At 28.5% G+C, this 14,023-nt stretch overlaps 3 protein-coding genes across 5 annotated transcripts in view; 1 reads left to right on the top strand and 2 right to left on the bottom strand.

Annotated features, from left to right (window-relative positions):
• Positions 1 to 3,167: 3,167 nt before the first annotated feature.
• Positions 3,168 to 14,023, top strand: part of LOC140666124 (uncharacterized) — a 147,298-nt gene continuing 136,442 nt past the window's right edge. The window contains exons 1-2 of one of the 2 annotated variants that reach the window (XM_072892959.1): positions 3,168 to 3,395; positions 3,476 to 3,554. In XM_072892959.1, coding sequence (XP_072749060.1) covers positions 3,243 to 3,395; positions 3,476 to 3,554 — 232 coding nt within the window. In that variant the 5' untranslated portion in view covers positions 3,168 to 3,242. Of the gene's footprint in view, positions 3,396 to 3,475; positions 4,300 to 14,023 lie in introns of those variants that run through there. The other variant, XM_072892957.1, reaches the window with a different exon arrangement.
• LOC140666118 (uncharacterized) lies at positions 4,434 to 7,725 on the bottom strand. The gene is made up of 8 exons (XM_072892948.1): positions 7,276 to 7,725; positions 6,664 to 7,027; positions 6,364 to 6,497; positions 5,740 to 5,961; positions 5,519 to 5,673; positions 5,176 to 5,371; positions 5,006 to 5,093; positions 4,434 to 4,845 (listed from the first exon to the last, which is right to left on the bottom strand). The coding sequence occupies exons 2-8, from the start codon at positions 6,939 to 6,941 to the stop codon at positions 4,602 to 4,604; spliced, it is 1,317 nt and encodes a 438-aa protein (XP_072749049.1). The 5' UTR covers positions 6,942 to 7,027; positions 7,276 to 7,725; the 3' UTR covers positions 4,434 to 4,601.
• On the bottom strand, positions 10,119 to 13,379 carry LOC140666163 (uncharacterized). 2 transcript variants are annotated; one of them, XM_072893045.1, is made up of 7 exons: positions 12,333 to 13,379; positions 12,036 to 12,169; positions 11,414 to 11,635; positions 11,193 to 11,347; positions 10,841 to 11,048; positions 10,666 to 10,750; positions 10,119 to 10,498 (listed from the first exon to the last, which is right to left on the bottom strand). In XM_072893045.1, the coding sequence occupies exons 1-7, from the start codon at positions 12,617 to 12,619 to the stop codon at positions 10,282 to 10,284; spliced, it is 1,308 nt and encodes a 435-aa protein (XP_072749146.1). In that variant the 5' UTR covers positions 12,620 to 13,379; the 3' UTR covers positions 10,119 to 10,281. The 2 variants fall into 2 exon arrangements, 1 of the variants encoding a protein (XP_072749146.1); XR_012046721.1 differs by having other exon boundaries at positions 10,448 to 10,498; positions 10,893 to 11,048; positions 12,333 to 13,376.

Raw genomic sequence — 14,023 nt, 5'->3', positions numbered from 1 at the left:
TATATATAATTCGGAAGGTTTGTTAGTCAAGTGACCAAACTGTCAAAATTAAGCCTTATTCATTTATTAAATGCTAGAACAAACTTCTCATGACAACGTTTCGACCTTTTTCAAGTCTTTTAAGACGTTATAAAAGTAAAGAGTTATCTGTTAAACGTCACAAGCACACGTCAAAAAGTCTACTTTTTGACGTATGCTTATGACGTTTAACAGATAACTCTTTACTTTTATAACGTCTTAAAAGACTTGAAAAAGGTCGAAACGTTGTCATGAGAAGTTTGTTCTAGCATTTAATAAATTTAATTCTGCCAGTTTGGTCGCTTAACTAACAAACCTTCCTAATCATTTCATCACTGACGATATCAATTATTATTAATATATATAATATTTTAATTTTTTTAATGAAATTTTAATTTGTTCTTTTCTTTCATTTATTCTATTTGACAAGTATAGTTATTGAAATGTCACAAAACAGAAATTTGTCCATTGCAAACTTTAGTACTCTAAATTTAATATTTTTGAATCAAGGAAAAGGAATTAGATATAAGTTTAGAAAGAAGAATAAATTCAAAGAAATATATATGTGTGAGAAAAAAATTTAATGCAAATAGTTGATACAAAAGCCAAATAAGAGCCAAACTTTGTAAATAGTGAGCACAGAAAATATACTTTTAGCTTATTGTTAAATTAAGCGCTTTTAAGAATCTAACATCTAGTTAAGTATGCGTACGTTTCGGTCAATTTTTTGACTCGCTTCAGCGCAATTTTACAAGAAAAAACTTATAACGCAAACAAATCAAGCACGAACAAAAATGTTAGTATTTTAATTAACTTAAGAAGCTAACTGTTATCTACATATTTGTTTAACACGCTTCTCTCTAATTGATAAGGAGGTGTGATTCATGTTATGTCTAATTAATATCTATAACAACGAATAGCTTCAAATTCTATTCTCAATCAACATTGTTCTAAATATGGTAAGTATTTGTTTGACAGTTGAGACAAGACTGTCAAGAAAAAAATTTGTTTAATAAACTTTGTATGTAAATATGTGTATGTGATTAATTATTTGTCACAAAATATATTGACATGTTTAAATTTGCTATGAGATGGATTAGTATAGTATAAATAATTTCCTGTAATTTATTTAATTGTTACACATTATATTAATAATAAGTAAAGTATCTATTATTGTTTGTTAGTTACCGACTTGTTCGATTAGTAATTACTTTTATATGTACACAGTCTAATTTCAAACATAATAATTCAAAAGATTAATAAAGAATGACAAATTTTAAACTAAATAATCGCTAATATTTTTGTAACTATAAAAGTGATTATACATAACATGCTATGGTGAAAGTTTTGATTGCTACAGACGATAACAAACAAAGTAACAAAGAAATAATAACGTCTATAGTCGTCCCATAAATATATATATGTAAATAAAACTTTCTCTCACCATTACTTTAGATCTTTGCGTGATAAGATAAACGGTATATAGATAAATAGTATATAGATAAATAACAAATTTTCCTCTTTTTTCTTTATATAATATATCTACAAATCTTTCACATTGCTTTACATAATCTTTAATCTAGATAATCTTAAATATAACTTTAATCGAAATAAATATAACACATGTTGTTCACGGTGGAATATGTACTGCTATTGTAATATTGTTAACTGTAAGAGAAGAAAAAAAGTTACATCTACTTTTTTCTCTATATATTATTTTATAAATTTATAATATGAATATTTTTCTTTCTTCACATACACATATAAAAATTCCTAAAAAAAGAAATTATTTCTTATTTGAAAATGGTTTTATTGTTGCATATACATATATAAGAAAAATTAAGAAAGAAGAAGTACACGTCTCAAAGTATTTTAATGTCAAATTTTCAATTAAAATAAAATAGAATTTATAATTTAGTAATTTTAATTAAGAGGAAAGATATATATATTATCAATTGTTATCAATTTTTTATTTTTCCTTTATTAATTTTTATATTATTAAACATGTCACAACTGTCCGGAACCAATTTGATTCTTGAATATGTTGTTAAACACAAAAATCTAAGAGACACGTATCTTTTTGTACGTACACAATCTCATGTTTAAGGAGTAAAACAACCCTATGAAAAAAAATGATATTTTCGTTTGGGGTCAAATATTGTCGAAACTATAAAAGATAGAAAAAAAATTGTTAAGCAAAAGTTTAACGATTTGAAGAGTACTTTAAAGATATAAAAAATATTTTTTTAATTTTTTTCAAAAAACCCCCATTACCCAAAATATTTTTCAAATTATATATGCAAATTTTATAATTATTTTCGCCAAATTAAAGTCTCTCTCGAAGCTAAACTTTTATTTAAATTTTTTTTTATAGATTTTCAAGACTTAACTTCTCCTTGATTATGTGTCAGCCTCTCATAAAAAGATAATAATTTGTTACTAATTTTATTAAATTAGACCGACCTCATCATCAGCACATAACTCACAATAATCTTTTGCCAATATATGTCTCTTATTGTTAATATATGTAAGTTTATGTATGACAGTTATTATTGGAAAGTTCTATATTGAATTTTAAAGAAAAATCGTTTTTATACAAATTTGATGTTTTATGAAGTATGAAGTACCCGTTATTTGAACGAAATGAATGGCTGTATTTAGCAAAACGTTTATTTTACAACTGTTGGAAATTTTCTGAACGAGGATTAAATTATTCTTCTAGATCTAGAAAAATCTAATCCCAAGACAGAAATTTTTTAACAGTTGTAAAAAAAAATGTTCTGCTAAACGCGGTCATCGAAAAATCAATATTTAACAATATTTTTTAAATATTGAATTGTAACATCTACAAGACATTGTAATTCAGCAGACATTAGACGTTTCTGTAATTTATTTTCAACATTGAATTTACATTTTACAACGTTGATGCAACATTGCAATATTAAAGTGTAACGTTTCTGAAATGTTGATTCAACGTTTGTGTGCTGTATGGAATAATAATTCAGTTTTTCATAGAAAGATTGTAGAAATAATTCGCAACAAATTCGACACAAGAGAAAAAATTGAATCTATTCGAGCTATCTCGATATATCGAATTGCGAGTTTAGCGTGTCGCGCCCACTACACGCGGCATCTGAGTCGAACAGCTGATCAGCTGACGCGTCACACGAGTGTCAAACATACCGCCATCCGTGATGTATTCGTTATGATCACGTTTGATCATAATGTCGATAAATGAGAGATTAAAGGCTTACCGGCGCAAAAAACACAAGGAAAAGATGATGGAGTCGATCAAGGGTGTTGTGATAAACGCGTTTTCGTGGAATCGGAATGATAAAAGCACGAAATCCGCCGAAGAATTGACGACAGACGAGAGGGTGAGGTTATATCAAATTATGCTCGATCCATAAGATTCTCAGTCTCTTTTCTCTATGAAAATAATTTTCTTTATTTCAAGGTTAAATTGTGTGACCAACAGCTGGACATCCAGGATCCAGAGGACGTTTCATCGGAGGAAAACGAGCAGGAATCAAAAAGTACGGTTATAACTAAAGTGATTTATTTATTATATTTTATGTTATGGGTTACGCTGTACGCTATTGCAGTGAAATATGAGTTCGGTGCTGTTTACTTCGTATTGTCGACTTTGGTCTTTATCTGCTTAAACACTAGATCTGGACCGAAGCGACGGGGTGAGCCTAGTGCCTATTCTGTTTTTAATCCAAATTGTGAAGCTATAGAAGGGACACTTGACGCGTCGCAATTTGAAAAAGAAATAAGATATGGTGTGATGCGATAAATTAAGATAATAAATATAGATATGAATCAAATAAAGTTAATCAATGCATTTCAAATTACTTAATGTAATTGGACCAAAATAATGAGATGAATGTATCAATGTACGTCGTATGATACAAATTCCATAACAGTAGCTTTGCAGTTTTGACAGAGATTAGGCTAAGGGCTTACTATTTGAATGTGAAAATTACATTTGATTCATATATATTTATATCTAAATGCAAAATAAATTTATATCTCTAATATTTTTATCTTAATAAAAAGATTTAAAGTGTCTTTTCTTGAGAAACAAATCACGAATTTAAATGTAACAAAACGTTATAGCTCTAAAGAGAGAGAATGTGATATAGAAGATACATATGAGAAGGGATAAAAAAATTATATTGTATTATTTTTATACTCGCGATACTTTAATTACAAATATATATTTTAAATATTTTGCACTTATCTGTAAGACAAAGTCATTTTATCTATATGAATAAATAATAATAATATAATAATAATATAAGATACATAGATAACTTATGGAAAATAAAAAAGTGCTAAAATATTCTTCACATTATTATAGAGAACTGATTTCTTTACAATGCAAAGAACCTAAAATTCAACTTACAAAGTTTTTAATAATGATTCAATCTATCTTGGCACTTATATTATTTTGCATATAAAAATTAGACAATACATATATATATTATTATTATTATTCTAATAAAATCTAAAACGAACCATATACATCGTCATAACAACATTATATCAATGCATATATCAATGTATGTATATCAAAATTATCTCTTTTTTTCTTCTAAAATTTCTTCTTCGTTTAACATTTTTATAGCATTTAAGTAACAGTCCCCTATTTTCTCGAGGTGGAATATAACTTCGTTAAATTTGTACAATCTTGGCTGATAGTTTAATTTTTCGCAAAGATTCGTTAGATCAGTGACAGAAAGTTCACCGATTTTGCTGAAGCATAAAAGCGCCTTGTCCAGGTCCAAAAACAAATCATTCCATACCCTTACAGGTAGTATCCTAGAATGTATCATTGCACTAATATAATTTTTTATGCTACATCTTGAGATTAGTTCCTTAAGAAATTAAATTTCAATCGTGATACGACAGCGTCATTTGCATATTAACAAAATTTTATATTTGGGTCATTAATTAATATGTTATTATTATATTTACTCACAGTTTGTTAGTATTGTTCATCGTGTCGAATTTTGCATTAAAATCCTTCACGGCGGCAAGTAAGTTGTTCACATTTTTCTTTAAAATTTCTAAAAAAATAATACTCTATATATAGCTTAAATTCTTTAAATATTTTGCCATTAAAAAAATAATAGTGAATAGAAGCTATACCTATTGTTTTGCGATATTTGCTGTTGAATAATTCGAATACCTTGTTAACAGTATAATTAAAATAATTTGGTTCCCAATGAATAACTATACTTTCGGACAGTCGCCAAATAGTCTTACTAACCATCTGCGCAAGAGTAAGACGGCGTGACTGTAAATTTTCATTATGATGTATTTGATTGTTTGCAGAATTATTATCCTGGATAAAAGAAATGAAGTTGATACAGAAATTTTTCTCTAGTTAATATATTATCAATTGAACACGAATTGAGAATATATGATTGAGATCTAATATATGTATATACCATAACAATATATTTTATCCTATTGAAAATATAATACTTACGAACGAAAATATTACGTGCGGAACATTCAGAGAAAGGCGGGGACCAAACAATTCATTTTCGAGATATGTCCAATTACGGTTAGGAATTGTCTTAATGGCTTCGACAGCTATTGACCGTATCACGTCGGATCCGGTTAAAGTCACACGATTGTTAGCTAAAATTAGACAATTACTCTGATATTGGTGTTTATAGCATAGAATTTCTAAAAGTTTGAACGAACCTTGCGTAAAACGGCCATGTACGGCTATGTAAGCCATTACTTTTTCTAATAAAAATAGGGGAAAAATCCGTGAACAAACATCCGTGGATGTCAAAGATATGCAGAAGATTAGAGTTCGTCGTGGCCGCCAATTGTGTGTGGAATAAATTCTATCCAGGACTTGTGCTAATTCTAAAGCTACTGCGATACCGTCTCCATTAACTGATAAGATAACATATATATCTGAAACATTTTGATAGGATGAACAGATGAGAGATCCTGAACAAAAATTATTATTTTTCTGCCTCAAATAAGATATATATGATGATGAAAGTATTTGAAATGATCGCGGGCTCCAAAAATCATTCCATGTGATTTTAATTATGGAATAAAACATACAATGCTAATAATAAAATATATTTAATAATGCAATATTTTCCAAATTACGATTATTAAAAATTATTTAATATAATTGCATATGATTTATATGATTCCAATTAACTAATAATTAGTTTTTCAAGACGTTATGTAGGAGAGTTAAAACACGAAAAGAAAAGTATCTTTTAGAGATCAATGTTAGCAACAATTTTTTTAAATTTTAATTAAACAAACTTAATTGAAGTATTAATTAATTGAAAGACTCACCTGGTTCTTGCAAACCGTGAACAGTTGCACGAATGAACGACGTATCGTTTTCTACTTCATGAATAAACGATAAATTGGAAAAGACCTCGTTAATGTAACGTTTCTTCTCTTTTGAATACGGCATCTGCCAATTTCTAATTGGAAAAAATATAATTATTTATTGAAAAAGCGCATTCAGTCGATTATCTTTTAACGATACGTAAGAAATTTCCGTAGTGATATTTTTGTCTAGTGTTGTAGACGGACCATTTTTTGATCAGCATATAACGTAAATAGAAACAATATTGAAATGTTACATACGTTACGTAGTCGAAGGACGTTTTTGTCAATTCTATAAGTGCCATTTGCTGAAGATGCTCCGTCGCCTGGAGACCATTTCCGGCCAATTCGTCCGATATATTCTGCGCTTGAGTTTTCGTTGACATCTTGATGGCGGAGCGGCCTACCAGAAAACCGCAAAGGAGACAAACAACACCGATCCACAAGAGAGTCGAAAAACATAATTGTTTCGTTACAGATTTACTAGACCCGCCAATGTTGTGAAATATTTGGTAACTAATTGTAAGAACTCGCTGCATCTTTGCAAAATGTCCGTAGAAATTTTTTGGGCGAACTTCCTCCTCGCACCTTTTATTATGTCATGCTTCGACCAATTAAATTATTCCTGGTACAAATAACATGGTGAACGAAATGGTTGACATTGTAAACGTCTTTGAAATTATAAATATATTCGATTTATGTTTATATTTTTATTATAGCAGTTGGACAAATTTATTTTGAACTGTAAACGAAATGTTATCTAAACAAAATTTACTTGCACAAAACTCATTTAAACCACTATTCTTAAAAGCTTAATTCAAACTAAACATATGATGAAATTTCATTAAATGTGACGTATAACGTTTAAGGTACCTTTCGAAGCATTCGCGCGCAAATCCTTATTGTTCAATAAATGCTTTACTGATTTTGATAATTGAATCGACGAAAAATCATAGATGTGATATTCACGTTGTCTTGATAATGCCACGGTTATTAAAATAACAAATTATTGATAACTTGCTATCACGCACTCCGTACCACACTATCGTCCTCTTGCAGGAAATTATTCGTTGGATTTTGGCTTCTGTAGAAACGCCTTTCTTTTGTCTCTGTCGCTAAATATTGTGTATTCTTTGAATATATATTTTACAGTCCGCTTCTTCGACGTTTCTCGCTTATTTTACTGTCGCGTCAAAGGAGCGCGCGCGTTATTCTCATCTTGACCTTTTCGGAAGAAGATAGGAGCATGAAGGGGAAAAAAATGTAACAATACATAGGATGGGCTAAGGAAAACACAACAACGAGATCTAATCTCAAATCGAACCGACACTTTACTTTTCTGTGATAAAAATATTTTGGAGTTTTAACTTGTTTATTCTAGAAATGTATCGAGTTATGTTTTAAATTACTTTAAAAATTATCCAAATTAGAAATCCAATTTAGAAATTAAGCAATAGAAAATTAAATAATTAATAATAATATGGATAATTATAAGAATAGGAAATCTATTATCGTGAAAGAGGGCAGGATTATAATGATATAATAATATTAAAAATTTCGAGGTATTTTAAATTCGTCGTATGGAGTTTGTGAGAGTTGAGTTTATAAAAATTTATTGAAAGTAAGATTGTAGGATTATAAGAACACACACACACATATATATATATATATATATATATATATATATATATATATTATTACATGTGTCTTTAGATACATTCATTATACTGTCGTTTGTTATAGATCATTTCCACAATATAATATAGGAGGCAATAAAACCTTTCATTCAAAATACTAATATTTTCCCATTTAAAATCGTGGTCACAATTAATTTGCTGTTTAAATGTAATGACTGAATGATGGACGTTATTCCGTTTAATATAATTTCGATGTTTTAAAATCTTTGTCTTTAGTTGTGTGCTCGACATACGATGTATCACAATCGCGAATTGATTTTATAAATCACATTACAACGCTCATATATCTTTATGTGTTTTAATAAATTTACTGAATTTATATAAGATAATCAAGGATTATGTTAAGAGATCGATGTTAAGATTTCGATTGAAAATAGTAATGAGTCTGACACGCACAGTGTCAAAATCTAAGGATAATGGTAATATTATACTCATGATAATCTAATGTAAATGTACATATTATTTTACCTTATAATGTTACATATATATAATATTATATAATATGATATATATTGTATAAATAATATTATATATTATCTTACTATAATGATAAGGATAATGATTAAACAGATAGTTTCTCTTTACATTAGTTATTTATATTAATATCAGATATTATAATATGTTTAAATTTTATACGTTTCATTTTATTCATTTTGACTAATTCGCGCCGTTTTAATGTTTATACTATAGGCAATTTTTTAATATTTAATATTATGTTATTGTACTCATATTATGTTTTACTGTGAGAAGAATTATAAAGTCAAGAATCGAAACATTTGAGTTTTTTGTAGTAATTTTCAATTTATGTGGGTGTGTGTGTAATGTAATTTGAAATTATTTATTTAATATATTTATCATTATCTTTCTCTTTTGTCTATAAAAGTTTTTCTTATATTATATCAAGGTTAAATTGCATGAACAGCAGCTGAACATCCAGAATGCAAAGGACGTTTTATCGGAGGAAAATACGCAGGAATCAAAACTTACGGTTATAACTAGTGATTTACTTATTATACTTTTTATTATGGGTTACGCTATATGCCATCGCGGTGAAATATGAGTTTGGTGCTGTTTACTTCGTATTGTCGGATTTGGTCTTTATCTGCTTAAACACTACTTCTGAACCGAAATGACGGGGTGAGCTTAGTGTCTATTCTGTTTTTCGTACGAATTACGTAGCTATAGAAGGAACACTTGCGACACAATTTGAGAGAGAAATAAGATACGATGAAATGTGATAAATTAAGATAATAAATTTGATTGATATTAAGTTAATCTATTTATATTTATTTAATATGATTGGTCCAAAATAAGAAGATAAATGTATCAGTGTACGCTGAATAATATAAATTCTGTAACAGTAGCTTCACAGTTTTGAGAGACGTTAGGCTAAGGGCTCATTATTTGAATGTGAAAATCATATTTGATTCATATAAATTTATATCTAAAAGCTAATATTCTTATCTTAATATAAAGAAAATTTATAGTGTCTTTTGTGGAATACAAATCACGAATTTAAATGTAACAAAACGTTATAGCTCTAAAGAGAGAGAATGTGATGTAGAAGATACATATTAGAAGGGATAAGAAAATTATACTATATTACTTTTATACTTGCGATACTTCGATTACAAATAGAAATATATATATTTTACATATTTTGCACTTATCTGTAAGACAAAGTCATTTTGTCTATATGAATAATTAATAATAATATAAAAGATACAAAGATAACTTATGGAAAATAAAAGAAGTGCTAAAATGTTCTTCCCGTTATTAAAGAGAACTGAGTTTTTACAATGCAAAAAGAACCTAAAATTCTACCTGAAAAATTTTTAATAACGATTCAATATATTTTGGCACTTATATTACTTTGCATATAAAAACTAAACAATATATATAGATATATATATATATATATATATATATATATATATGTTTATATATTAGACGTTTATACATAGATATATATATATATATATATATATATATATATATATATGTGTGTGTGTGTGTGTGTGTGTGTGTGTGTATATATATATATATATATATATATACAAATATATTATCACTATTATTCAATAAAAACAAGAATGAACTATATACATCGTCTAACAATATATTGTACATTACGTGTATCAATGAATGTATTTATATCAAAAAATAACTCTTTTTTCTTCTATCAGTCTTGTAAAATATCTATAGCATCTAAGTAACAATTCATTATTTCGAGGAAGTAGTTTATATCATTATTGGTAGGTTTGACTGACTGATAATACAATACTTGTTTGCGGAACGACGTTAGATCAGTTCTAGAATATTGCAATTTTTCGTCGAAGCATAAAAGAGTCTTGTCCAGGTTCAAAAACAAATTATTCCATACCCTTACAGGTAGTATCCTAGAATGTATTTCATTGCACTAATATAATTTTTATGCTCCACATCATGAGATTAGTTCCTTAATAAATTAAATCTCGATCGTGATACGACAGCGTCATATTTACATATATTAACAAAATCTTATATTTGGATCATTGACTGATATGTTTTTATTATATTTACTCACTGTTTGTTAGTACTGTACATGTCGAATTTTGCATTAAAATCATTCACGGCGGAGAGTAAATTGTTCACATATTTCTTACAAATTCCTAAAAAAAATAATACTCTATATATAGCTTAGATTCTTTAAATATTCTGCCATTAAAGAAATAATAGAGAATAGAAGCTATATTTATTACTTATACTTATTAGTGTTACGTGAAATTCGCCGTTGTCGAGTGATTTGAATACCTTGTTAACAGTTTTATTAAAATACTTTGGTTTCCATTGAATAACTATACTTTCGGACAGTCGCCAAATAGTCTTACTAACCATCTGCGCAAGAGTAAGACGGCGTGACTGTAAATTTTCATTATGATGTATTTGATTGTTTGCAGAATTATTATCCTGGATAAAAGAAAAGAAGTTAATATAGATATTTTTCTCTAATTAATATATTATCAATTAAGTACGAATTAAGAATATATGATTGAGATCTAACATATATAGCTTAACAATTTTATTTTATCAAATTGAAAATATAGTACTTACGAACGAAAATATTACTTGCGGAACATTTAGAGAAAGGCGGGGACCAAACACTTCATTTTCGAGATATGTCCAATTACCGTTAGGAATTGTCTTAATGGCTTCGACAGCTATTGACCGTATCACGTCGGATCCGATTAAAGTCACACGATTGTTAGCTAAAATTAGACAATTTCTCTGATATTGATGCTTATAGGATAAAATTTCTAAAAATTTGAACGAACCTTGCGTAAAACGGCCGTGTACGGCTATGTAAGCCATCACTTTTCGTAATATAAAAGGGGGAAAAATCCGTGAACAAACATCCGTGGATGTCAAAGATATGCAGAAGATTAGAGTTCGTCGTGGCCGCCAATTGTGTGTGGAATAAATTCTATCCAGGACTTGTGCTAATTCTAAAGCTACTGGGATACCATCTTCATTAACTGATAAGATAACATATATATCTGAAACAATTTGATAGGATGAACAGACGAAAGATCCTGAAGGAAAATATTATTTTTTTGCCTCAAATAAAATATATGCCATGAAGTATTCGAAACAATTCCGGCTTTTAAAAATTATTTCATGTGATTTTAATTATGGAATAAAACATACAATGCCAATAATAAAATATGTTTAGTAATGCAATATTCTCAAAATTACGGTTATTACAACTTATTTCGTATAATCCCATATGAATTATATGATTTTAATTAACTAATATATAATTTTTCGACAATACATTATGTAGGAAAGTAAACACGAAAAGAAAAGTATCTTTTAGAGATCAGTATTAGCAACAATTTTTTTTTTAATTTTAATTAAATAAATTTAATTGAAGTATCAATTAATTGAGAGACGCACCTGGTTCTTGCGAACCGTGAACAATTGCACGAATAAACGACGTATTCTTGTCTACTTCATGAATAAACGATAAATTGGAAAAGACGTCGTTAATGTATTGTAAGTTCTCTTCTGAATACGGCATCTGCCAATTCCTAGTTGGAAAATATAAAATTATTTATTCAAAAAACGCATTCAGTCCGTTATTTTTTTAACGATACGTAAGAAATTTCTATAATGATATTTTTGTCTAGTGTTGTAGTCATTTTTCGATCATCGTATATTGTAAATAAAGACAATATTGTTGACGTTACATACGTTACGTAGTCGAAGGACGTTTTCGTCAATTCTGTAAGTGCCATTTCCTGAAGATGCTCCGTCGCCTGGAGACCATTTCCGGCCAAATCGTCCGGTATCTTTTGTGCTTGAGTTTTCGTTAACGTTTTGGTGCTTAAGTTTTCGTTGGCGAAGCAGCCTAACAGAAAGCCACAAAGGAGACAAACAAAACCGACCCAGAAATGAGCCGAAAAACATATTTGTTTCGTTACAGATTTACTAGACTCGCTAATGTGGTGAAATATTTGGTAACTACGAACTCGCTGCATCCTTGCAAAATGTCCGTAGAAATTATTTTGAGCGTAACTTCTTCCTGTTCAACCTTTATTATGTTATGCTTCGTCGAATTAAATTATTAGTGGTATAAATCACGTGGTGAACGAAATGGTTGACATTGTAAACGTGTTTAAAATTATAAATATATTTGATTTATATTTTTATTATAGCAGTTACACAAATTTATTTTGGACTGCAAACGAAATCTTATCTAAACAAAATCTACTTGCACAAAACTCATTTAAACCACTATTCTCAAAAGCTTAATTCAAACTAAACATACGACGAAATTTCATTAAATGTGACGTATAACGTATAAGGTACCTTTCAAAGCATTCGCGCGCAAATTCTTATTGTTCAATAAATGCTACACTGATTTTGATAATTGAATCGACGAAAAATCATAGATGTGATATTCACGTTGTCTTGATAATGCCACGGTTATTAAAATAACAAATTATTGCTAACTTGCTATCACGAACTTCATGCCACACTATTGTCTTCTCGCAGGAAATTATTCGTTGGATTTTGGCTTCCGTAAAAACGACTTTCTCTTGTCTCTGTCGCTAAATATTGTGTATTCTTTGAATATATATTTCACAGTCCACTTCTTCGACGTTTCTCGCTTATTTTACTGTCGCGTCAAAGGAGCGCGCGCGTTATTCTCATCTTGACCTTTTCGGAAGAAGAGAGGAGCATGAAGGGGAAAAAATGTAACGATACATAGGATGGGCTAAGGAAAACACAACAACGAGATCTATTCTCAGATTGAACCGACACTTTACTTTTTTGTGATGAAAATATTTTGGAGTTTTAACTTGTTTATTCTAGAAATGTATCAAGTTATGTTTTAAATTACTTTAAAAATTATCCAAATTAGAAATCCAATTTAGAAATTAAGCAATAGACAATTAAATAAAAATAATTAATAATGATATGGATAATTGTAAGAATAGGAAATCTATTATCGTGAAATAGAGCAGGATTATAATGATAAAAATTTCGAGGTATTTTAATTTTGTCGTAGGGAATTGATGACAGTTGAGATTATAAAAATTTATTGAAAGTAAGATTGTAGGATTATAAGAATTTATTAAAAGTTACACAATACAAAACACACACACACACACACATATATATATATATATATGTGTGTATGTGTGTGTGTATATATGTATATATACTATTACATGTGTCTTTAGATACATTCATTATACTGTCGTTTGTTATAGATCATTTCCACAATATAATATAGGAGGCAATAAAACCTTTCATTCAAAATACTAATATTTTCCCATTTAAAATCGTGGTCACAATTAATTTGCTGTTTAAATGTAATGACTGAATGATGGACGTTATTCCGTTTAATATAATTTCGATGTTTTAAAATCTTTGTC

This window comes from Anoplolepis gracilipes, chromosome 5, assembly GCF_047496725.1.
Source record: "Anoplolepis gracilipes chromosome 5, ASM4749672v1, whole genome shotgun sequence".
Taxonomy (NCBI): domain Eukaryota; kingdom Metazoa; phylum Arthropoda; class Insecta; order Hymenoptera; family Formicidae; genus Anoplolepis; species Anoplolepis gracilipes.
The sequence above is the reverse complement of the archived record's forward strand: the minus strand, read 5'-3'. Positions and strand labels throughout refer to the sequence as shown.